This window comes from Nannospalax galili, unplaced genomic scaffold (assembly GCF_000622305.1).
Source record: "Nannospalax galili isolate Female #2095 unplaced genomic scaffold, S.galili_v1.0 scaffold285, whole genome shotgun sequence".
In the NCBI taxonomy this organism is placed as follows: domain Eukaryota; kingdom Metazoa; phylum Chordata; class Mammalia; order Rodentia; family Spalacidae; genus Nannospalax; species Nannospalax galili.
In genome coordinates, this window is record NW_008355157.1 from 613516 (window position 1) to 639778 (window position 26263).

The 26263-nt window shown below is 47.6% G+C and overlaps 1 protein-coding gene across 1 annotated transcript; it reads right to left on the bottom strand.

Annotated features, from left to right (window-relative positions):
• Nucleotides 1-10: 10 nt before the first annotated feature.
• Rab15 (RAB15, member RAS oncogene family) lies at nt 11-25459 on the bottom strand. Its single transcript, XM_008852131.3, has 7 exons — nt 24566-25459; nt 5081-5141; nt 4233-4293; nt 3714-3791; nt 2510-2599; nt 1158-1223; nt 11-973 (listed from the first exon to the last, which is right to left on the bottom strand). Exons 1-7 carry the CDS (start codon nt 24687-24689, stop codon nt 815-817), a joined length of 639 nt encoding a protein of 212 aa, XP_008850353.1. The 5' UTR covers nt 24690-25459; the 3' UTR covers nt 11-814.
• Between the last annotated feature and the right edge of the window lie 804 nt (nt 25460-26263).

Genomic DNA, 26263 nt, shown 5'->3' on the forward strand with positions numbered 1-26263 from the left:
CCCCCCTCTTTTTTTTTTTTTTCTCCTCTAAAGTGCCTGCCTCTGAGCTCAGTTCCCCTCAGAGGCATGAAGGCAGCCAAGCAAGGCCAAAGCTCCAGCAAAAGGAGAAGGCAGAGATAGGCCAGCCCAGGCTTGAGGACCACCGGGCGCTGTTTCCTTCCTACTTCAGTGTTCCACTTTCCCAGGTCACTGGGGAGGCAGGCCCTTGGCACAAGGAGGGGTGATGGGGTGGGGCAGAGAAAGAAGCACCCTTAGCCTTTGGCCTACCCCAGAGCAGGGTGGGTTATCCTCCCTGGGGCAGAGCCTGGGTCCATTCCCTTAGACAGAGTTAGGGAGAAAGGAAGGAGCTGCACTAGCAGCCACTCAGCAGACACATAGGCAAAAGGGGAGGAGAGACTTGGATACAAGCACGCTGGACAAAGGTGCTGGAGGAAGTTGGGGGGCAGGGCAGGAGCAGAGAGGAGACAAGATGCACTGAGAAAGGAGGCTTTAAGTGGTCTTGGCTCCGGCCTTGGCCATTGTCCCAGGAGCTTGGGGGTGGTGAGATGGTGGTCGCAGCACATTCTGGGGTCACAGCAGGCCTGTGGCTGGGAAACAGGCTGAAGGATACCACTCCAGGGTAGAGGGGCAGGGGGCAGAGGCTGCTCAGAGACCACAGCAGAGCTGCTCACAAGACCAGGCGGGGAAGCAGCGGCTACTGATTTTCAACAGGGTCATCAAACGAGAGGACAGCAGTGGGCAAAGCCCAGACTCCCCTGCTTCCACATGCCTCCCGAGGGAAGGGGGTTGTGTGGGGATTCCCCATGCAGGACCCTCAGCACCAGCATGTCTTTGAAGAGTTTGCTGGGCCCTCGGGTTTGCCTTCCTCCTCCTCAAGCTCTGCCAGTGCCAACTCATTGCTCGCACATGTCCGGAGACCATCCAGCTCTTTTCTGTGGGCCTGCAGCACCAGCTCCGTCAGGCGCGTGAAGGACTGGGAAGCCAAGGGGCACAAGTTAGTAGTTAGTCTAGTCCCCTTCTCTATCTCTGGCAATCCTTCAACTGCATGAGTGGGAGGGGCCTCTCATCCTATCTTGGTTACAGTCTGCCATCTCTTCTCACCACCCCACTCTGCTGGGCTCAGCCAGAGATACGTCAGTGGTCCCCAGTGTCCTCACCTCTTTGATATTGAGGTTGGTGCAGGCACTTGTTTCATAGAAGTCCATGCCATACTCCTTAGCCAGCTGCAAGACAAGGACATTTCTGAAAGAGAGTCAGTGAGGGGAGGGCGATGCCCACACCACCTGGCACATGCTTCTGCCATGGCACTCACAGATCATGCTGTGTTGAGACAGCCACTCTGAGTGCATCACTTCTCAAGACACTAGGCATTCTTTCTAAGACATAGGCTGGCAGAGAACAGGACAAGATATTCCACCAATATACCCTATTCATCCAAGTCCCAACAGACACACACACACACACACACACACACACCACCTACACACCCATATACCACACACAAACCACACACATACCACCTACACACACCTCACAACCCACTATATCAGAACAACACAAAGACACCAAAATGTGACATATAAATGAGAAACATGGGCTTTGGGTCCAACAGACCCCAGACTAGAATACCAACAGCTATAAGACTCTGAACAAATTATTATTAATGTTCTCTCCGAGCCCTAGCTTCATCCTCTATTAAAGGGGAATGATAGTGTCTGTTATCCAGGGTTGTGGACTGATTAAATGGGGTCATACATCTAAGAGCACTTACCACAGTGCCACATACACAGTGCTCAACAAAAACTGCTATTCTTGTAGGGTTTGCCTCTACTTTCACTTTTCCAATAACCATGCATTATTTTTTATGCCAAAAAAAAAATCCATTTTATTTTAAGGACTAATGGGATGCTATTGACTCTAGTGGAACAGAAAAAACTTTTGAGGCACTCAGAGTGAGCAGATGACTCTTGTCTCAGAATATCAATCTTTCTCTTGTTCCCTGGGAATATGGTCTCCCTGCATGCTTAGATACTCACTCAGCACCATCTCTGACCCTTTCTGACCCGAGGCTTCTCTACCTGGCTACCTTTATTCCCTCACTTTCTTTTCCACCTCCTTCCAAGTATCAGGAATTAGGAAGTCGAGGTATGGAAGAGGGTGGAGTGGGAGATCCTGTCCCTAACTGTAAAACGTAGATGCTGTTAAACAAGATGTCAGCAACCTGAAGTTTTTTCTTGTCACCAATACAGAGATGATCTCTTGAGCAAAGGATAATCCTGCTTAAGGGGGCTTGGACCTGCTAGAGTTATTGCCTAAGAGGAATTTTTTTCCTGTATGGACCCCATCATTGTCCTGAGGAGCCGAGAGCAAACTCTCAAGGATGTCAACTCTCCACTGTTTGAGGATGCTGTGGGATATGGGAGAGAAGCTGATGATGGTGAGCACATTCCTGTTCCTCTCAGGACAGGCCATGGAAGTACCACAGACCTGACAAGTGGACTCTACTTACCTGCTGCCCTTGCTCCCGTCCCACCTGCCGTTTCTGCTCTTCATCGGCCTTATTCCCAATGAGGATCTTCTGGACTCCTTCTGGTGCATACTGGGGACAAAATGAAGACAGACCTGCAAGTGAGTGCTCCCCTTTGCTTTCCATCTCCCCTATACCCTCTCCACTGGCTTCTAACTACCACCAAGTTTAAGAGCTCCAGGGACAGAGTGAGCTTACTGAGCATAGGTAACAGGCTCAAAAAGTACAGAAGTCCCCCCCACTACTACCATCTATGGTTTTGTGTTCTACTTTTTCTATGACCTGCAGTCAACCATCATCTAAAGATAGTAAATGTAAAATTCTAGAAATAATTCTTTTTTAAAACTTTGTATTATTTATTTATTTATTTATTTATTTATTTATTATTTTTTCAAGACAGGGTCTCCCTGTAGCCCCAGCTGGCCTGGAACTCACTATGTAGACCAGGCTGACCTTGAACTCATAAAGATCTGCCTGCCTCTGCCTCCCGAGTCCTGGGACTAATGGCATGTGCCATCATGCCCAGCTGATAAATAATTCTTAAGTAATAGAACATTATAATTTTACTATTTTATTATTATTCTTAAATCTTTTACTATGTATAATTTAGAAATATTTGTCACAGGTATGCATGAGTAGGAAAAACTAGCATACAAAGGGTCTGGCACTATTTGAGTTATAAGCTTCCATTGTGAATCTTGGAATGGAGTATTGGCAGGACTACCATACCATGGGTGACCCCCCAGAGTGTCACAGGGACAGCTGAGGGTAGAAGACATTGGCTAATACTGATGATATCTGAGCTACAAAGGACACTAGACTTAGTGGAGCCTTTATTTAACAAATGAGGGACTGGGGACCCACAGAAGCTGAAATGGCTCTGCAGGTCTAAAAAGCCAGACTTGCAATTCCACCTGGTCCTGAGGTTTCAGGAAGGAAGCTGCCCATAGGGTAGTCTTAGAATGAATGCATTTCTGGGAAAGACACTGCTGGGGTACAGAGTATGAGTACATAGAAACTTCAGCTTTTTTCACATGACTTACCCAGAGGTCTTCATACAGGGCTATGGAAGGCAAAATTTATAGGCCAACCCTTAGCACTTCAACCCTTCCCATCTTGCCCTTGTCCTGTCTTTCCCTAAGATACCCTTTCCCCACCCACCCCTCAGTGAGGTGCTATCTCCTACCTCATCCACGTCACTGACCCACTTCATGATGTGTTGGTAAGAGCGCTCACTGCTAATGTCGTAGACTAAAAATATTCCCTGAGAGAGAAAAAGAGAGAGAAAGAGATGGGGGAGGAAGATGAGCACAGAAAGAATGTACAGTTACAGGGCTAGAAGGGTGGGCCTTACATGTTGGGCCCACTCTCCCTTCCCCCTGCTTACAATGAGGACCCCTCAACATCTAGACATGTTTCCTTCTTTCTCAGATTTCCACAGCTGCCATTTGTAGGTCGACACTGAGCTCTTCACATACTGTGACCTGGGTCTTTGGCCCGGGGTGGAGGGTAGAAGCTGTGAGAGTGAGGAACCCAGCTACAGTAAGTGATCTTGGAATAACTGAGGAATGAATAATTAGTGAGGTTCCCCAGTAGGCAATCTGAGGGCCCTACTTCAGAGTTCAGTGACATAGGCATCTCAAACACCCAGTGCTGGGAGTGTGGGTGGCAGCTTCCCAGCTCTAACCCTTAAGTGGTTGCTTACCTGGGCCCGTCGATAGTACTGCTTTGTGATGGTCTGGTATCTCTCCTGCCCTGCTGTGTCCCTGCAATAGAAAGCCAGTCCTTCGAGAAGGGACCATAGGGGCAGATGATGAGGGAGCAGCAGGAACAGGGAGTCCCTGTGCCCTCACAGGAAAAACTGGAGAGTTGTAGGGTAAAAATCAGCAGTGCTCTGATCCCAAGGAGATCCAAACACATCCAACTGCAGTGAGAGGCCTGGTCCTTGGCACTTGCAGGGCCTCTCCTGACAACTGTGTTTGTACCAGAACCCAAAATGTAACTGAGACTTGGACAGTTCCCTAGACTTTAGCCACTGCAGGCCAGGCTTGGCCAGACCGGAGGATTTGCAACACCCCCCAAATGCCCATGGGACCATGGGCTGGGATTGGGAGGTAGCACCATAAACTGGCTAAGACAGGGCCTCCAAGACCTTTAGGCCAGAGGGCCACAGCAGCCCTTGGTGGCCCCTGGTGAAAACTGCACCATACAGTACTGAGGCTCTCTTACCACAGTCCCAACCTAAGATATGGTTTCTTAGGACTTAAAACTGGAAGCTTCCATCCTTCCAGTCTTAACCACAATGTTGCACTGCTCCAGCGTAAAGCCTAATTCTCAGAGAAGCACACACAGTTATTTTACTAACTTCCAATTCCTCCCCTTTGGTGACTTCGATCAATTGCATAGAAACAAGGGATAGGGACTTTAATCTAGCTCATCCTAAGGTATCCAGTTATCCCAGATGAAGGCTACAGATTTTACAAATGACACTGGAGACAAGGAACGACCCATAATCTTCCCTCTTTGCCTCCCTCCTCCTACTACCCAACTCACCAAATCTGTATCCGCACTTTGATGCCATCAACCTCTATGGTCTTCATCTTAAAGTCAACACCTGGAGAAAGCAAGCACAAAAGTTAGGAAAGGCATGCTCTAAGATGGCCCAAGACATCACATGGAAGGGATTTCCTTTTGATTTAAGGTGACAAAGAGGTGTCATGAGATCACTGGTCGTGGTGGCGCACACCTTTAATCCTATACTCAGGAGGCAGAGGCAGGCAGATCTCTCTGAGTTCAAGCCCAGCCTGGTCTACATAGTGAGTTCTAGGACTACAGGGAGACCCTGTCTCAAAAAGACAAAAAAAAAAAAAAAAAAAAAAAAAAAAAAAAAAAGAAAAAGAGGACATGAGGCAAGCACCTTCTCTAACACTTTAACCCCTAAGCTGACTGTAGGAGTTGTCTACAGATTTGAATGGTGTGTCCACTTAAGTTGTAGCTATACTGGGTGCCTTGCTTCTCCAATCTTCAATTGCCTTGGCTGTAAAAAGTAAGAACATTACAAATCCTGTCTTAGGGTTGCTGAGAAGACCAAATGTGGAGGCATCTGCCTGCACACTCTGCTGCAGCTATCATGACCTAGTGCAATGCCTAGCATGTAGCAGGTGCCAGGACTGTCAAATGCTTAAGGAAGAAGCAGTGGCATGGCATGTCCTGGGGAAGGCATGGGAAGCCCAGAGTTCTCAGATTTTTCTACCCAAGGCTCGAAGGAGCTAAGCTGCCATAGTCACAGGAGACTCAAGGATTTGGCAAACCACCCCAGAGCACAAACGTCCGAGGAAATTTACAGTACGAAAAGTCAGCACCATCAGCAGCAACAGGCTTAACTGTGAGTGCTGATAGACAAGGAGGGATGCTTTGATCACCACGCTCTCCCTACTCCTGACTGTGCCCAGGCACTGTGCCCAGTGATTCTACAGCTAGGTCTAGTAGGACAATTAAATTGAAGTGTTCATGTATTCTCCAGAGGCAGGTCATGGGGGGCAGGGTGAGCCATAGTTTTCAGCTGGGAAAAAGGAGAAAGGCAGGGTCATAGACTATCCATCACCAGCTGCAGAGCCAGCCCAGAAGATCCCAAGAGCATCAGCATTCCCAACACCACTGCCATCCTATCTCCATACCAGGGCTCTGCCTAGTAGGAAAACATGTTCCCTTATATCTCCTGTCCCCAGCCTTCCATAAATACAGACATTAAATTCAGTCTCTTCCCTCCCACCATCAAGAACAATCATCGTTTAATTAGAAGAGAGAAAAGGACTCAGAATGGATGACCTGAACTAAATCAAGCTGGTCAGACATGAATCATTTCTCGCCTGCCCAAGCTGATTCATACCTATTGAGCTGTACTTTTCCAAATGGCATTCTTCTCTGTGTAAAGAGAAAGGGTGACAAAGAGGAAGAGGATGAAAGGAGGAAAGGAGGGGAACACCTGGCTCTAGTGGGAGGCAATAACACGGTTCCTCCTTCCTTGGACAAACAGTTATAAGGAATTGGCTTCTCCCCAGAACCTGGCATAAAGGATAATCAAGAAGTTCTTGTTTAAATGTATGGTACCATCTTTCAAGAGCAAGAAATTTTCCTTATAACAAATCCAGCTCATCCTCACACAAGTCTGATCAAGAATAGTGCCTTACATAAAGTAAGTCATAGGAGAGAGGATATAAGATTTAGTTCCTTCATACATAAACATGTATGAAAATTTACTACGTGTCCTGCACAGTTCTCAATGTGGACAGAGCACCAAAAAAAGACATATGGTTCCTTCCTTTACAAAAGTTAGCAGAAAACAAACAAAGGCCCAGAGATGCAAGTAGCTAGCCCAAGGATGGCACTGTATGCGGCAGTTTCAAACCCAGGTCTGTTTGTTGAATGTATGCTGCCCCTTATGCTATTTCTTGGAGGAATGAGAGGAGAGTTGTATGTTAGCATGGGAGCTGTCATGATTAATATTGTCCACTTGACAGGATCTAGAATCACCTGAGACAAACCTCTAGGCATGTCTGTAAAGGAGCTTCTAGATTGTATTAACTGAGGTGGGAAGACCCACCCTAAATGTGGGTGGTACTATTCCATGGGCTGGAGTAGGAAGGTTCATCTCCCTCTGCTTCCTGACTGCAGATAAGATGTGATCAGCTGCCTCAAGCTTCTGCCACATGCCTTCCCTACCACGACTGTATTAGTTACTTTTCTATTGCTGTGACCAAGGGAACTTATAGGAAAGAGTTTATGTAAGCTTACAGTTCCAGGTTCCAGAAGGATTAGAGTCCAACATGGTGGGGAGCCATGGTGAGGTGGCCAAAGCAGGAGCAGCAGAAGCTAAACACTCACATTTTCAAGCAGGCACAGGAAGCAGAAAGTGACTAGAAATCCCGCAAGCCCCCTGCCCCCATGAGCTTTGTCCAAATACTTGAGGCCTACAAGAGACATTCTCTTTCAAGCTATCACAATGATAGACTGTGCCCTCAAACTGTGAGCCAAAAGAAACCCTTTTTTCCTCTAATTGTTTTGCCAGGTATTTTGTCACAGCAAGTTTAGTTTAGTTAACTAAAGCAGAAGCATTCACTATGCTTCATTTCCTGGTTCCCTGTGGGTCCTTGAGAAGAAAGGGCTATCTGACAGAGGAGCTTCCAATATTAAGGAGACTTTTTCCTTGTGTGAGAAGAGGGGAGGGAAGGTGCCATTAAAGCTGTTAGAAGGGGCAGAAAGGACCAGCAGATGTGGAACTCTATTGGCACTGGAGTTTAATTTCTGTTTACCTCCATCTCACTCTGTAGTTGCATGGGCTGGAGTCAAGGCTGGGCAATTCTGGGGCTCCCAGCACCCCAGCCCCATTCGTGCATTATCCTGCAACACAAGCCCTATTGACCAGCTCAACATTTATGTGTCTGAAAAATAATGTGCTTCCTTTTGGCTTACTTGTATGCATTGATATGTCTCCTGAAGGATTTTTCCCTGCCTTTTTTCTTTAAATATAAAATATAATAGCCCAAGGATCTCCAATGATGTGTAGTCTTTCTATTCTATGTCTCTATACACACTGAACCTTCTACTGTGTCCAGCTTACCCATGGGACCCTGGCCTGCAGTACCCTGTGCTGACTCTGACCCTTACCCTCTCCTGTGTGGTTGTTTTTTTTTCACTCTGCAGGGCAGAGTCAAAACATTGGCTTGACTGAGTCCCCAGCAGTCTCATGCTTTCCCCTTTTGGCCCTCCCAGCAGTTCAGCCAGCTATTTATCAGATGTGTGCTCACCTATGGCATTCCCAGGCCACTGCCCCTGCTGAAGACTTCGGCCCCAATGCGCCCTCCCACATGCTGGCTCTCAACAGAATGCCTCTCCACAGCCTTTCATCTGGGGCCCACCCAGCTCTTCCTTCCTTATAGAAGACTCCTCTATCTTTTCCAGATCTTGTCTCTCAGCCGCCCTCCCTTCTGAGTGCCCACCCTCCTAATGCTAAGCCCCTCTTCATTACTTCTTTTGTATGCATGGGAAGAAGAAATGTTCTCCATCTACCTCCACCCTCCAGGGTTTGCTCTACTTCAGCTGCCCTAAGACATTGTTAAGGTGCATGCAAATCACTTGGAGATTGTGATAAACTGCAGATTTGAATTCAGTAGGTGTCAGATAAAGCCTGAGAAGCGGCATCAGGCTTCCAGATCATGATCATACTTGTGACCAGCAAGCTCATAGGACAGTGGTTTCCAAAGTATGTCCCTGGACCTGCAGCATCTGATTCATCCTGGACTTGTCACAAAGGCAGATGGCAGGGGCTGTAGATATGGCTCAGTAGTTAAGAGCACCTACTGCTCTTCCAGAACCAGAGTTCAGTACCCACATAGCAGCTAGGCCCTGTCCTTAACTCCAGTTCTAGGAAACCCTACAGCCTCTTCTGGCCTCCCTGGGTACCAGGCATGCACATGCTGCACTTACATACTTGTAGGCAAAACACTCATACACATAATTGTTTTAATCTTTAAAAAAAAAAAAAAAAAAAAGGTCTGATCCAGCATCATCCTGTTTGTCAGAAAGGCAGATGCTTGGCTCCTGCTTCAGACTTAAGAGAGTCAGGCTCCCAGAGGTGTTAGGCCCAGCAGTCTGTTTCAACAAGCTCTCAGGAGAGTCGCATACATCCTTAAATTTGCCAGCTACAATGGAGCAAAAGTTTTATCTCAAGAGAGGCCACATGGGCAGTCTCCTTTCAAAGTGTGCTGCTTTGCAGATCCTCAACTAAATTTAGAATTACCCAAGGCATTTCTTTTTCATTTAATGCATCTACCTTAAAATATAAATAGTAAATTTTTTTTTAAAAAGAAGAAATACATCTACCTCGCCTTGCTTAAATCTACTGAGTCATAATTTAAGTGAGACCCAGAAACCACATTTTTAACAGCACTGTGTAGGGGGTGGTGGGAAGTTAGCTGGAGGGAAGTCTGAGCACATAATGTAGGGAAGAAACATTGGTCAACACTGGAGTCAGAAAGGCCTAAGTTGAACACTTATTATATGTGTCCTGAGTTGGACACTTATTGTATGTCTGTGGGCAAGTCATAAGAATATCACTTGACTGCTAAGGTTTGTTATGGGTTGTAAACAATGAATGTAGAGTTTCCCACTCCTATCTTCCCTGTGCTGAATAATGGCTCCTTGGAGCAGTCAAGACAACAAACTTGAGAGCCCTGATAGAGAAGGGACTACACTGTTTAGCCCCTCATTGCTCACTACTCTTGCTATGTTAGGAACTAGCTTGGAACCTCATGAAGGAACTTTAGAGATGCAAAGGTCTTAAGGTCACACCCACCCAATCTTACATACACTGACACTCCATCTAGCCAATCTCTAAGCAGAACCATACTCAAGGCTCATAATAATACTTGCCTTTATAATAACATCTCACTATGTGTACTGGTGCACACCTTTAATTCCAGCAGAAGCAGGTGGAACTCTGTGAGTTTGAGGCTAGCCTGGTCTACATAGTGAGTTTCAGGCCAGCTGAGGGCTACAGGGAGACCCTGTCTCAAAAATAACCTTCCCAAAATTTTATACATACATATGTGTGTGTGTGTGTGTGTGTGTGTGTGTATATATATATATATATTTCTTAGCTACAGAATCCCAGTAAAGTAGGTAAGTGTGGATATTGCTATAGTGAGGCTCCTAGAGACCAACTTTTCATGTCCCTCATCCTGTAGCTGTATCCAGAACTAGAAATCCAGTCTCTTAAAACCTACCCAGGGTGATCCTGACTCAGCCAGTGATTTCCAGTGGAAACCAGTGGTTTCTAACTCTTTGAGGCTGAGGAATCTCATTGCCTCTTTACTCATACTTAGATGGTTTGAGGCACTTAGAAATGAGGTAGTGGGCACACATAGAGCAAGTTCACTGCTATGCTGAAATGAATGATGTTCAAGGTGTAGCTTTGGGAAGGTAATGAGATCACGCAGGCAGGGCTCTCATGTATGAGATTCGCGCCCTTATAAAAAGAGACCTTGGGGAATTTGTTATCTCTTTCTGCCCTCTGCCATGGGAGGACACAACTAGAAGGTACCTTCTTTGTAGCAGTGTAGACACTGAATCTGCTCACACCTTGATATCAGACTTCCCAGACCCTTGAACAATACATCTCTAGTGTTTGTAAATTACTGGCCAGGGACTGGAGAGATGGCTCAATGGTTAAGGACATTTGCTGCTCTTACAGAAGATCTGGGTTCGGTTCCCAACATCTACGTGGTAGCTCACAGCTCAAGTTCCAGGGGATCTGATGCCATCTTCTGGTCTTCATGGGAACTAGGTATGCATGTGGTATACATACATATACACAGACAAACACTCATACACATAAAATAAAAACAAATAAATCCTTAAAACAATTATTGGCCAAAGGTACTTTGTTATATAGCATTCCTCACTAAGACACCCACTATAGCACTTCAGGGAGCCCTCATTCTTTGAGAGAGTAAATGCTTACAATAAGCCCAGGTTCCTTACCCTGACTGGAACTCCTGTGTCCCTAAAACATAGGGTCCAGAAGCGCAGTGCAGCCTGCTCTTTATGGAGAAGTAGCTCTTGACTAAACAATTGGTGGGTTTGCCTGGGACTCACAATGTAACCTAGCCAACAAGGGCAAGGGAGGTTAGCTAACTAACTTCAAGCCAGTTGCAGCAGTGAGCCCTCACTAGATACTAAATCTATGCGTACCTTGATGTCAGACTCCCTCCAAGCCAGCACAATGACACACACTTGTAGTCCCAGCTTATTTGGCAGGCCGAACAGGAGAATTACTTAAGCTCAGCAGTTCAAGAATAGCCCAGACAACATAACTCTTAGGTAGTCTCTTTGAAAGAAAGCCAAAAAAAAAGGCTAGATCCCTTCAGATGGACATATGGTCTTTCCAGGTCATATGAGAAGGAATACGAAGCAAAAAGATGATCAGAGGGGGAGCAGGGATGTGTAACAAACATGCTAGTAGAGTGGGGGCTACGGTCAGTTTAGATCAGGCTTCTAAGTTCAGCTCCTGGGTCTTCGTAGTTGTGCCACTTTGCTTAGTGACACCTAAGAGTGTGCCTCAGGACTTTCAGAGGAATCCAGGGCTGCCTAATGGCTCCCCATGCTGGTAGGCAATGCTTAAACTATGGGGTTTAGAAGACTTGTAAAACAATGTTCCCTGTCCTTTCTGCCTCCTACTGTTTGTCTTCTAGTCCTATCTAGATATAAGGCAGAGGACATATTTTGTTTAAGGGTTTTTGTTTTTGTTATTGCTAATGTTGACTGCTTTGCTTTTTAAATCTCTGTCTCTATATAAGCATAGTAACCAAGCATAAAGTCTCATTCCAGAGAGTATAAGGAGGGGCAGGTGCCTGTGGCTTAAAAGCAGAGGCACATTTCCCACCATCTGAACACCTCATAGACATTGACAAGAAAATCCTCAGTTAAGTAACAGTGCCAGGCACTGGACACCTATGGATGGTGCTCCCTCACTATGTGACTGTGGCCTAGGCAGCTCCAGACCGCTTCCTGCTGGGTCCTGGCTGCACAGCCTCCACCTCCAAGTAGCGGTCTCCCACAGCAACCTCCAGGGATTGCCAGAGCAGAGTACAGTGACATCAGACACTAGAAAGACAATCAAGGTTCTTCTCTGGGTACCGAGGTCTGGGGCAGAACACAGGGATAGACAGGAGAGATGGCTTGGGCTCATTAGCTCCCTAGAATCTCCTCAGGGCTTACCATGTCTGCAGTCTAGCAGTAGAGGTGAAGATGGGAAAGAAGGCAGCAGGGCACATCCAGGCCTAGCACTCCTTCCCACTGCCATCTGCCTGCCTCCAAGGACAGCCCTTAGAAAACAAGCGAGGGCACAGTGGGTAGTCAGAGTTTGTTTCCAATCCTGCATTTACCACTAGTGACCTCTCTAGACCTCAGCGTCTCACCTGTTCAGTGGAGATGGATAAACTCAATGTCACAAGATTTTTGTGATTTTTAAGATAAATTCCAAAAGTCATAACAGAATCTGGCATTGGGCTTTATGAAATGTTAACTGAAGACCTTATCAATATCCCTTGGGGGAGGATGAGATTGGAAATTGTCCTGGTTAGTCTTTATTGTCAAGTTGACACAACCTAGAGTCATCAGGGAAGAGTGAACCTCAGTTGAAGACTTCCCTTCGACAGACTGGCCTGTGTTCACATCTGTGAGATTGTCTTGGTTAATGATTGATGTGGGAGGGCCCAGCCCACTGTGAGCAGTACCATCCCTAGGCATGTGGGCCTGGGTTGTACATAAAAGCTAGCTGAACATGAATCTGTGAGCTAGTGGGTAAACAGTGTTCTTCCATGGTTTTTGCTTCAGGTCCTGCCCTGACTTCCTTCAACGATGGACTGTGACTTGGAAGTGTAAGGCAAATAAACCTTTTCCATTCCCCAAGTGGTTTTTTTGGTCAAAGTGTTTAATCACAGCAACAGAAAGCAAACTAGAATAGAAGACAAGAGTCACAGCCTGGGGGACAGAAAGAACTCCAGAGAAGGGTTGCTGCTGGGGAGGAGAAGAGGGGCAAGGCAAAAAGGGAAGAGGCCACTCACTGTGGAACCCAGAGGGTTCTCAGAGTCTGGCAAAGTTCGGCTGTGCCAGTGAGCAGCTGCTTCCCTCCAGCCAGCACCTCATGGGGTTAATATCAGGTGCCAGCTTGCCTGTCCACCAATGCCACATGCTTGGGTGGAAACAGGGCTGCCTTTGGATGCCAAATGTTATCACCATGATCAACCACAGCCCAAAGGACCAGCAGCGTGACCTGAGCCTTTTCATTAGCAATGAGACTCCACATAAGGAACAATTTAATACACCTGAAACCCAAGGCAGACACCCAATCTCTGGGGCAATGCTAGCTCCAGTTACCAGGTACCAGTCCCACAATGCCCTGATTCTCCACCTCAGCAGGAAACCAGCATGTACTGGACATGTGCAGCTCCTACAGGTTGTGATAGGAGTCACTTCCAAACAGATCACCCTGAGCAATACCAACAGAGCTTTAGGTAAAGGCAGACCCTGTAGGGAGGTGGCTATCTGATTGTGCCACACCATACAAGACACCATAGTAATTGCCATTTCAAAACTCTTTCTCAGCAAAAAAAAATTCTCAGAAAACTGATTATGCTATTCACCTCTAACTAAGGGACATGGGGGTGGGGGATAACACAGAGGGAGAGCACAGAGACTAAGCTCAAGAGAGGATTCATGAAGCCAGGCGTGGTGGCGCACACCTTTAGTCCCAGCACTTGGGAGGCAGAGGCAGGCAGATCTCTGTGAGTTCAAGGCCAGCCTGGTCTTCATAGTCAGTTCCGGGCCAACTGGGGCTTCAGGGAGACCCTGTCTCAAAAGAGACTGAAAAAAAAAAGAGAGATGATTCATGACAAAGGATCCTGACACACATCGGCCTCTCATAGCAACTGTGCAAAGGAAAAGGATGGGAACATTTTGTCCCAACCCACCACTTGCATCCCTCTGCTTTCTGTCTGGTGACTCTTACATCACACTTTCCTGGACCACACTTTCTCCTCTATGGAATTGCAGACTGTCCCTCACACTGGCTTTGTTCTGGGGAAAGAGTGTACGCAGACTCTCAAAACAAATGCATTAGTCAACCATCACACCATCTTGCTCTGGATGTATCAGGAAGCAGAGATATAAGAAGGGGCTCTGATCTAGACAGACAGAAACCCTGATCCTGTAACTCACTCCAAGGTTGTATTTATTTATTTAAATATTTTATTTATTATTTTTATTTTATGTGTATACATGTATTGCCTGCATGTAAGTAAGTGTACCCGTGTCGTGCAATGCCCATGGAGGACAGAAGAGACCGTAGGATCCCTTAGAACTGGAGTTACAGACAGTTGTTAGCTGCCATGTAGGTGCTGGGATTTGAACCTGGGTCTTCTGAAGAACAGTCAGTGTTCTTAATCGCTGCACTATCTCTCCAGCCTCTCCAAGGTTGTAGTTAACCTCTGGAGTACTGGAATCAAAGGCTCTGATTCAGATGTATACCACAGAAATTCTGGAGTTTTCAGAATGGTACTCTGTTCTTTTTTCAAAACTCAAATACATGCACACATGCACACCACACACACACACACACACACACACAGCTCCCTTCCCATATAGAAGGACAATGGTGAAAGGGGGGCTAGGAGGCCATAGCAGGTAAAAAGGCTTGCTGCACAAACCTGACAATATGAGTTCAATCCCCAGAACACACATGAAGATAGAAGGAGAGAACTGACTTCACGAAGTTGTCCTATGACTTTTAAACACACACCAATAATAATGAATTTGAATTATTTATCATGTGCACACATGTACCATGGCATGTGTGTGGAGGCCAGAGGACAACATGAAGAAGTCAGTTCTCCTCTTTCACTATGTGGGTCCCAGGGATTGAACCTGAGTCACCAGTCTTAGTGGCTGGTGCCTTTACCTGCTGAGCCATCTCATCAGTCACCTAAAAAACTATTTTAAGTTGGGGCTAGAGACATGGCTCAGTGGTCAAGAACACTGGTTGCTCTTGCAGAAGATTCAAATTTGGTTTCCAGTACTCACAAGGCAGCTAACAACTGTAACCCTGATTCCACGGTATGTAACGCCCTCTTCTGGCCTTTGTGGGTACTGCACATACATGGTGCACTTAATATACATGCAGGCAAAACACTTGTATAAATTTAAAAAATTATTTTAAGCCAAAAATTTAAAAAGAAACAAAAGGGACTATGGTGATTTGAATGAGAAATGTCCCCCCAAAGGCTCCAGTATTTGAACACTTGGTCCCCAGCTGGTGGTGCTGTTTGGGGGGGTCATGGAATCTTTAGGAAGTAGAGCCTTCTGGGGGAAGTGTGCCACTGGAGGTGGCTTTGAGAGTTCATAGCCTCATCCCACTTCCAGTTCACTCTCTCTGCTTTGTGTTTGCTGTTGAAGATGTGATCTCTCAGCTTCCTGTTCCCAGAGCCATGACCACTGCTTGCTGCCATCCTGCCCTGCTGTGATGGCATCTTATCTCTCTAGAACCATAAGCCCAAATAAATGCTTTCATCTATAAATTGCTTTTGGTCATGGTGTTTTGTCAGGGCAACAGAAAAATAACTAATACAGGAACTGTGATCATTCCGGAGGCCTTTATTTTCACATGAAGGCCTGAAGGATCAGTCTGTGGGAGCCCTGAGGTCTCCCTGCCAAATACTGGCCTTCATGAGGCTGGATGGAATGTATAGTCCCAGGGCTTGAGCTCTAGAAGCTTCTTGCTCCAGGGTACTCTGGTTGCTGGGGTGGTCTTTCTAGCAAGGTCACTTCAGCAGCCTAAGCTGATGAGCATCATCTTACCCTACTACCAAGCAACACTGGCATTAGTGTGAAATCTCAACCCCTCATCTTATATATGCCAGAGAACTCCGCCCACGTGGAGATCATGGGAGCAGCTACCTCCTAACCTCCTATGTCTGAGTTTCTCCTATGACATTCACTTGAGCAAAGGAGCTAGAAGCTACTAGAAACAGTTCACCCCTTGCAGAAGTCTTCCTCCCCTCCTCTCACAGCTCCACACAGCCTGGCATAGTGTGCTTCTCTTATGAGTACCAACAACCCATTACTATCCTGTGACATTCCTCAGAGGAGAGTGAAAGACCTCTAGGAAAATGCATTCATTCACTTGTTCATTCACGCATTTGTTCAAATGAACAGCTATTAAATGCTTACAGTGTGCCAGGACCTAAGCTAGGTAATCCTAAACAAGCAGCAAACAATGTGAAACATCCAGCCTTGTTCTCCGAGAGCATCCATTCTAGTGAAGTGAACAGACACTAAGGAAATAAACCAGCACCTCATCCCAGGGAGTGATGAGAGCTAAGAAGCCAAAGCAAGATAATGGCGTTGAGTGAGGAGAGTGTGCCAGCTACTTTTAGTTGGCTGCCCAGAGAAGACCTTTCAGAGGAGGTGATATTAGGGTCAAGGGGCATACAACAGAATGAAGAGCTGAAGGACCAGGGCTCTGCCAGAGGAAGCAGCAAACATCCTCAGGCAGGAGCACATTTGGGTAAAACTCAGGAGAGAAAGAGAAGGGAGCAGGGGCAACATTATTATTTCCTCTATTACAAAGTAAGAAAGCATGCAAAGACTCTTGTGGGTTGTTGGCTTTCCTGGGGACCTTCACAAATGCACATGGGCACATGTATGCAACAATGAGAACTCAGGATTTGACCCTAACAAATCCAGCAGCCTCCATTGCATTTCCTCCCCAGCACCTTCCTCTAATGCCTGCCCTGAGGAAATGACTTTGCTTTTAGGATCCTTCTCAAATGTCACTTCTTCTGTGAACCTTTACTAACCCCAGGAGGTACTTCTCATTCTTTTGCAAGTCCAAAGCATCAGAATATGTCATCCCTGTTTGTATAATATTCTGGTTATTTGGAAGCCTGACTTCCAATGACCCTGTGCACTCCAGAAAGTAAAGCAGCATCTTCTTCATTTCAACTTCTATTGCCTGCCAGAAAACAGGTCATTAAACAGTATTCAACCAAGTAGAATACATGAAAGAAAAACAATGAATGAGGAAGTGAGTGAATGAATGAATGAAGTCAGAACATGCCAGGAGAAAAGAGCAGCCAAGAGACTACTTTAATCAAGGAAGAGCAGTCAGGGAATGGCCCACATTTCATATCCAAGTGCTGGCCCTCTCTCTAGATCACAGTGCCCCATCACAGGGTTCTTAGAAAATCTGTATCAAAGTAGTAATATGAGGGTAGACTCAGATCCCTTCTTCCCAGATCCTCATCAGAATTTCTCTGTCCTAGTCCCCAGACTTTCCCCCAGGGGGCATGAAGATAAAGCAGAACCCCCATGCTGGGGGTGGGGGATGGGGTGGTGGTGCACATCCTCTGCCCTTTGGCTTGTAGGAGAGAGATTTCCCTTGGCAGCCTGTGGAAGGCATTTCCAGGATGAAGGGCACACCAAAAGCCAGTTTGGAGAAACTGAAAGGGGATAGTCTGGGTCACCTGCAAGTAAGGTAGGAGTCACTGGTTATCTGGAGTGCGGTAATGGGGTTCTGTTTTCCTAGTTCTAAAATAGGGTGAATAGTTAGTTAGCTCTTTCTTCCTCAGTAGGAGGTATTAAGTGTGGAGGAAGCCTGCGCCCTCTTTGACAGCACTCACTGACCAGGCAGAAGAGCCAAGGAGAGGTCAGAGGCTTGCTCAGAAAACTGGCAGTTTTACAGGGAAACAGGCACAAATATTATATTACAGAAAGAGGCACTCTGAGAAGACCTGGTGATCAGGGTGGGAGGGTGATGGCCGAATATCGACTTTCACATTATAAAGCTCATTACTAACCTGTCTGGGCAGTGGGGTGGTGGGGGGAGGAAGAGGAAAGAACAGATCAGGGAGTTCAGGGAGGCAGAAGAGAATGGATGCTTAAAGACATGGGTAAGGCTGTAGATCTGTGAACATGGTGCAGATGTGCAGATCGGCAATACCTTCCACAAGTTTCAGCTGTGCTGGTTCCAGGATGATGTCCTAGAGAAAAGGGCCGGAGGCTGGGTCTGTGCCTCTGTCAAAAGGAGGGAGGAAGAGATGGAAGAACAGAGGCCTGAGACATGGTGACATCTGGCAGGGATCCCAGCCAGAGGCAAAGCCTCCTTTGTCTTCCTTGGCTACCTAACTCTCCCTCCTCCACCTCCACACTAACTACTCCCTTCCTTTCAGACTCTGGCAACCCCAGGGCTGGAAGCAGTGGAACAGAACTTGAAATGAATCACAGAGCCTGGAATGTCAGACAGCTCTCTGATTTCTGCCTATTTGTTTATCATTGTATCTCCAACCTTAGCACTGTGCCTCCTAGCACATAGTGCCCAAATGAGGCTGGGAAGACAGCTCAGTTGGTAAAGTGCTTGCCACATAAGCATGAAGACTTGAGTTCAATTCCCAACACTCTCATTTATATAAAGTTGGGGGTGGCAGTCCATGCCTGTAATTCCAGCACTAGAGAGATGAAGACAGGCAGTTCCCCGGGGCTTCTGAGCCTAAACAAATCAGCAAGCCCTAGGTTCTAGTGAGAGACTGTTTCAAAAAATAAGGTGGACAGCTACTGAGGTATGATACCCAAGGTTGATACCCAAGGTTGACTCTGGCCTGCATGGGCACCCACACACACATACCACACTGTTGGGAGCTATTAATCCATTATGTACATAAGCTGTGGCAGGCTTGTTTACTGAGTTTGTGTTTTGCACACCAGTACCTAATCTGCCAAATCAGGAGGAATGTGTTTATATGGTAGAGCTCACAAAACAAGTATTTGACTGCTCCTTGACCCTCAGATACAGGTGGGAAAAACAGCTGTTGAAACTAATGGAGTTCTTCTGTATAAAAAGGCAGAGCTGAACTAAACCTGGGCTGCAGTTTCTACTGACAGCCTTCCCAAGTATCTTTTCTGTCTCTTGTTTTTTCTTTCAATCCTCACTCCCCCTTTCAGGTGCTGTCCGTCTTGGCCGGCTAGCACCGGCACCACACACACAAAATAGTGCCCAAATGACTGAGTCTGCAAACGATGGGCAGAATGACATCACAGCACATTACTGACATTTTACTCATCTCCACAACATTTCTGATGAGGTAGGAATAGCAAGAGTGACAGCATTGGATCCATTAGCCTCTGTAATCTTCGTAGCAACCATTAAGAAAGAGTCTTTTATTTTGGAAATGCAGAACTAAGTGCAAAGATGTTAAATGAGTAAATGACATGGGGCTGATAAGGCAATAGAGAATGTGTCTGTTGTCTGGCTTTTTTCATTCTACTAATCACTTTTTTTTGGGGGGGGTCTTTTTGAGACAGGGTCTCTCTATAGCTGGCCTGGATCTCACTGTATAGACCAGTCTGGCCTTGAACTCACAAAGATCTGCCTGCCCCTGCAGGGAGTCTCAGGCTGCCCTAGATCTGCTCAAATCTGATAAAACAATGGAGCACACAGACCCTACTACTATCACACTGTATTTGTACCCAGCTCCTCAGTCTAGAAACCTGCAGAGCCTGACGTTAAAGTGCCTAAGCCTTTGCCCAGTGTCTGTTAGGTCATTCAGGTCCAGGCTCAGATCTAGCTCCTCTGATCCTTTCTACATCCCTGTCCCCACAGTCACCCACAGTCACCTCAAGCACCTGCTTTGGGCAGTCAGAGTCAGTTCCAGTTGAACTTCCAAAGTATAAGACCGCAGCAGCAAGAGAAAGCAGCCTCCAGCCTTAGGCATCTCATCCAGTCCAAGGGGAAAGTCACAAGCCACAGCCTCTTCCTCACTGGAAAGGAGAGCAGCCTGAGGGTGGCTTTTCAAACAAAAGGCCCAGAGACCAGGTGAGTATACTTAGGGAGGCCAAAGGATGGGAGGGCAGAAACCAACTCCTGGGAAGTCTAGACTTGGCCATCATTCAGAAGGTCCCCTCAACACGTAGGACATACTGAGCAAACAGCACAGATCACATGAGACTCTACTTTTTCAGAAGTTGCCAAGTTGATTGGTTTCAGGCACTTCCCATTTCTGGAGAGAAACCAAATCACAAAGGTGACTGTGTGCAGGTTTGGTGCATGGCCCCTAGAAGAAACAGGAAGGAGACAGCTGAGAGGTTCTTCCAAAGCCCAGATATCAGCACAGCCTGACTGGGCCTTCAAGTCTTTGCCTCCTCTTCCAGCTAACATCTTGAATACCCTGCTCAAAACAGAGCAAAACACCTTTCTCCTATTGCTAGGCTCAAGCCCCTCTTCCCTGGCCAGGTCCTTGATGGCTTCTGCCAACTGGGCCCCACATTTATTATCTCACAGGTGTTGAGATGTTGCCTGGCCTTGCACTAAGGCCTATGAAAACAAAGAGGCAAATGATTTGCTCTCATTCTCAAAGTACTTATAGTTTGGGAGACAGAGATGAACACAAGAATGTTCTCTCTCCTAAAAACTCCCTTGTGCTACAGCCAGACTGCCCTGAGTCCCATGGACACCCACTCACTTCACACCTCTGTTATCTGTGCTCACATCGCTCCATCTGCTCCCTTCCACTGCAGGAACCCTCCCACAGGCAGCCCACACCGCAGGGCCCACCCTCAGCCTTCTCTGCCTGTTGGACTCCACAGGAGCCTCTCTCCTTCTTTAACCTCCAATGGCAACAGCCCCCATTGGTCCCTTGGCCACTTACTGGCTGCCTCATGGCACATCTCACATGGATAAGACTGTGAGGCCTTCCTTAGGAGCAGTGGTCCAGTCGTAATCAATCCCTTCTATCTGAAGAGTGCTTCAGAAGTACTTTCTGATATGTTATTTCATTTTGGCAATAGCTCTCCATTGTCTGTGTCTTACTTCCTAATGTATATTATAGGCTTCTGCGGGCAGGGTGAGGTAGACTGCAATGTCACTAAAATGCCTAACAGGGTACTTCATAGGAATACTTGATTACATTAATAGATGAGGTAGTCTCGTCAGGAAACTGCAGGGAGAAAACGTAAAGCTCTGAACTGATCCCTTCTGTACCAACCCCCATCTGGGAGCACAGCTGCATGGGAAGGGAATCTAGCTACAGAGTCACCTGCAGGCCCGAGACAAGAAGGATGAAGATGAAGCCGTTGGTGCCTCAGTTTCCCTGTCTGACTCTATGATGGAATGTTACAGGTTCTTCTATAGACTACACAGTAAATTACAAAAGAACCAGCCTCGGTGATATATATCAACATGAGCCAAGAACCTGAACTCTTGTCTTGGCAGCATAATTGAATCACCTTGTTTCTCCATTCACAAAGCAAACAAACAAAACAAACGAGGAAGGATGCCTAGGTCAATGGCTAGTATGGAATCTCCTAAGCCTAGCACACAGGGCACACACATTTTCTTAATGGATAAATTATGAATCTGACCCGGCAGCCCCCATTTCCTTGGCTCTTTGATTTGTCTCCTGGCTACCCCTTCCCTGGGAAAGTTTCCAAATTACCTAAGGAAAAAGCTTCTCTGGACCATCCAACTCTTTCCCTTCAGTTTTAGTTAATGCTGAGAAGCACAGTCAAAGATGGGGGAGAATCACAAGCTCTTAGTAAGCTTTAAATAAGAAAGCACTTAAGAAACCCAGTGGGGCTAGGGGTGGAGGGATGGCTCAGCAGTTAAGAGTACTGGCTACTCTTGCGGAGGACCTGGGTGTGGTTCCCAGCACCCACATGATGGCTAGCAACCATCTGTAACTCCAGTTCCAGGGGACCCAACACCCTCTTCTGGCCTCTGTGGGCACTCATACACATAAAAGAAAAATAAAAACATAACAAAATATTTTGTACAAATTCCTCCAGAAACAAAGAAGGAAAGAAAGAAACCCAGTGGGGCCAATTTGAAGAGGCTAGAGTGAAGAAAGGCAGGCAGGGTTCTTTCTCTTCCATGGACTTCAGACTCCTAAAGGAGTCTGTGCACTGTGTGGAAGGGGGACCCAGCCATCTGCCAATGACAGAGAAGGAACTTCAGGAACAGACTTTAGGACAATATGCCAAACCTAGGGCAAGGTATAGCTACACACCAGCCAACTCATTGATTTACCATTGTTCCTATAGGGGTACACCCCAGACAGTTTCTGAGAAAGTCCCTGTGAGCATTCACCTACAAGCAGGAAGAAGGTGTCTGAAGGAGGCCACAAGGCAGAAAGACATGGGTTAGTGATTAGAGGTGTGGGGCAAAGGATGTTTCTTTCTTTTTTTTTTTTTTTCTTTTTAAAAATATTTTATTATTTTCATTTTATGTGTATGCAATGCGTGTATTGCCTGCATGTAGGTAAGTGTACCCATGTTGTGCAATGCCCATGGAGGACAGAAGAAACTGTCAGATCCCCTAGACTGGAGTTACGGACACTTACCAGCTGCCATGTGGGTGCTGGAATTCGAAACCGAGTCTTCTGCAAGAACAGTGTTCTTAACCACTGAGCCATCTCTCCAGCCCCAGGATGTTTTTCTTTTAAGGAAAGCATGGCCTCTGCAGGGCCATTCTGGTATTTCAGAAGCAGGGGTTCCCTGATTTATCAGAAGAGGGCAAGATACAGCTCCTAGAGGAGGCTAACTCCCCCCACACTAAACAGGAATCCTGAGATCTTCTGAAGTGATGGGAACCAGTGAAGCCTCAACAGGAAGAACCCAGGTCACCCCTAGGACTTGGAATATGGTCATACCTCCAGGGTGCAAACCACTGCTTTTCAGGTAAAATCCAAGCACCCCTCCCCCCTCAATACCCTCTGCTCTCTGCAGATAGCTCAGCAGCTCCGGGCACCAGGCCCATGTCAAAAATAGTCACAGTGAGTTTCTGTAGTGGTAACCTGCTGCCCTTTGTCCCCACATCTGCAAGCTGCCTCATATCCCATCTGCTTCCTTGCCACTCCCAGCCTCACTCCCCTGCCTTTCCCCAACACCTGCTTCTCCAAGCTCCAGAGAGGCTGGCAGCCTCTCTCAGTCTCAGTCTCAGTCTGTCTCTCCTTCCTATCTCTTTGGAATGCTTTTCATTCAAACAGTGGCCCAAACCAAGTGCCTGGATCTCTTAGGAGCCAACCTTAGAGCTCCACTGAGAAATATGAACAAGTTTTGTTCCCTGACTCTAAGTGCCTTAAAGAGTAAAGCAAAGAAAGAGACACTAAGAGCTCAGTGAGGACTACCACAGTAACAGTGATCAGCATTCAGCCAGCATTACCACTCATGCTAAGTGCTTTACAAACATTATTTTGTGTAATCTAACAGACCAGGAGGTAGGTCTCATTATTAGACCCATTCAACAGACCACACACTAAAGCTCAGAGGCTCAAGTCATAGTTAAGGCCATGCTGTCCCAAAGAAAGGCCTCCAGGTATGTCTGACAATGCCTACTTCTTAACCACAAGGCTCTGTTCCTTTAGGCTGCATCTACCCCCACCCTCTTCTGTCTTGGCAAGGACTGTGCTGGAGGAGGAGTGTGAAGGAGGGAGGAGGAATCCTCTAGAGGAAGCTGAGAGCTGTCCTCTGCCCTAAAGGCAGATAGGGCCTCAAGGCTTGGGGGAGCATTCCAACGGGATGACCTGGTGGTCAGCAGGTGGTTTCTCCCAGGAGTCATGAGGCTACTCCAGAGCTGACAAGTGTGGCACCCTGGAACCTGTGCACGGATAGGTAGGATCCTCTCAAGTCAGACCTCCTGGAGGAGAGGGTCTTTCACTGCCTATGAAGAAAAGACTCAGAGGCCACTGACCCACACTCAGAACAGTGACCCTCATGGCCTTGCCAGGGAGCCACCCAGCCCTTTGTCCCTTTAATCACAGGCTCCAACTCTACCAGATCAGAGATAGGTCTAAGATGGGTCCTGCCTATCTGCTGACCCCATGGTCTGCAAAAGCATTTCTGACCCTCCATCCTCCTTCAAAACAGGCGCTTCCTCTGCTGTCTCCTTTATTTGTGCACTGTGACTCCCCTCTATCCCGGTCCTCCTCCAGGTGTCCCACATGGTGGATTTACCTTCACAACTGCCCTGGAAACTCAGTTCCTTTGATCCATGCTTAGCTGCACATTATTAGCTAATCCCTGAATTAAGGGTACCTCAGTGACTTGGTGACTGGTCTCTCCGCTGGTCATTTTCCCTCCCCTCTTCGTTTGGGTTGTGGGCATATCACTTCTCTATTGGCTATGATTCTGGCCACCTCAGCTTCAGGAACCCTGGCCTCCATCTGCGCGGTTTGGATGGTAACGCTCCCCAGACAGAGGCCAGAAATCCCACCCCTACTCCCCGACGGCAAGCAGAGGGACCCCCCCCGCAGAAATTAAGGCTCAGCGCCCCAGTCGGGGGCGCTCTTCCCTGCGTTTATTCTCTCGCCCTGGCGTCCGGAGCCACTGCCTCTACCTAGTTGGGCGTACTATATCCCTCCCGGGCTGGGGATGGGAAGCAGGGGAAGGGGCCACTAAGTGGGAGGATGGGGCCCCCCGGCCACCGCCCCTTACCGATGGTGGAGATGTGCGAGGAGTGGAACTCGTTGTCGGTGAAGCGGCACAGCAGGCAGGTCTTGCCCACCCCAGAGTCCCCGATCAGCAGCAGCCGGAACAGCACATCGTACTGCTTCGCCATGGCAGGGACTCAAGGGGGCCGGGGGCTCCGGGCGGTGGCTCAGCCCTGCTCAGCCTCGGCCATCGTGGCAGGACGCCCCAGGACGCCGCGGGAGGAGGAAAGCCGGACGGCCCCGCGCTGGCCTTGTCCGCCCGCCCGCTCGCTCGGCCCGGGAAGCGCGGCTGCGGCGGGAGCGCGGCGCGGGGAAGCTCGCGCGGGCGGGCGGTGGGAGGGGAAAGCCGCGGCCGCCTGGCCCGTCCTTCCTTCTTCCCCGCGCCGCCGCCGCCGCAGCCCGGAGAGGGGGCGGGGAGCACCTGGGACCCCGCGGCCTGCAGAGGAGGGGCGGCGGCTCTGAGCCAGCCCTGGGGTGCCGAGACCTGCCAGGGTACCCGAGGGAAACGTTCTAAGTGGCGGAGTTGGGATGCGCGCCCACCCAGCCCACCTCTACCAAGCTCCACATCCTTGCCTCATCGCCTCTCCTCGAATCCCTCCCCAAGCCTGATCTTAGTAACTCCGCCCCACTGGGCACCGGTCCTGCTGTGGCCTGGCCGGCTCATCCGAGGCAGGTCCTCACCTGCACTCACCCCAAGTTGGAAGGCCTTCATCAGGGTCTGGATTGGAACGCCCAGCTAGCTGCCCTTGAAGTCACCGCCTTCACGAACACTCGAGAGCAGAGCGTTGCGGGAATTCTCTCTCTCACTGCCATCTGGCCTCCCCACTATATGACTTGTGTTTTTGTCTTTAAGAGGGGAAAGTGATGACCTTCAGTCCATCAGGGTGAACAGATAAATGATCATTAAACACTTCCAAATGCAAAAATCTCTGGAGGAGGTTCAGGCAAGAGTCTGCTTTCGGTCTGTTTCTGGGTGGATTCTCAGACTACTAAATACTGCTAATGAAGAGTACCCAAATGGTATCCAAGAATGAATGGGCCTCTCGAGAGACAGTTTACTACTGTCGAATGTGTCAGCGGAAATCAGTTCTCTCTGGGGTTTAGAAAATTGTGTGTAGGATCCTAGTATTAGGGGCAGCGCAAGTCCAGTCCACTGGATCTTTTTTTAAAAATATTTTATTTATTATTTTATGTGTATGTGTGTATTGCCTGCATGTAGGTAAGTGCACCCGTGCCGTGCAATGCCCACGGAGGACAGAAGAGGCCATCGGATCCCCTGGAACTGAAGTTCCAGACAGTTGTTAGCTGCCATGTGGGTCCGCTGAGCTATCTCTACAGCCCCTCTACTGGATCTTTAAAAAGCATCAACAACGTGTGAGTGTGTGTGTGTGCGTGCGTGTGTGTTCAGGCTGAATATTGGATGGAGAATGTGTTAACATAGTTCTCTACAGGAAGTCAAGGAAAGTCATACCTCCATTAACTTGATTTGAGCTATATTTCAAGCTAAGTGTCTAAATTTATATAAAAAGGGAAAAATCCTAGACCTGATAGCTACTTTGATTACACTAAAAACTAAAGAAACAGATCCTGGAGAAACAATTAAGGTTCACAGGTGCATCTCTATACAATGGGTTTCCATTTGGTTTCAAGAGCATGCTGAGGGCTCTGGGGTGTGAATGGAAGTCCCCAGAAAAACCATACA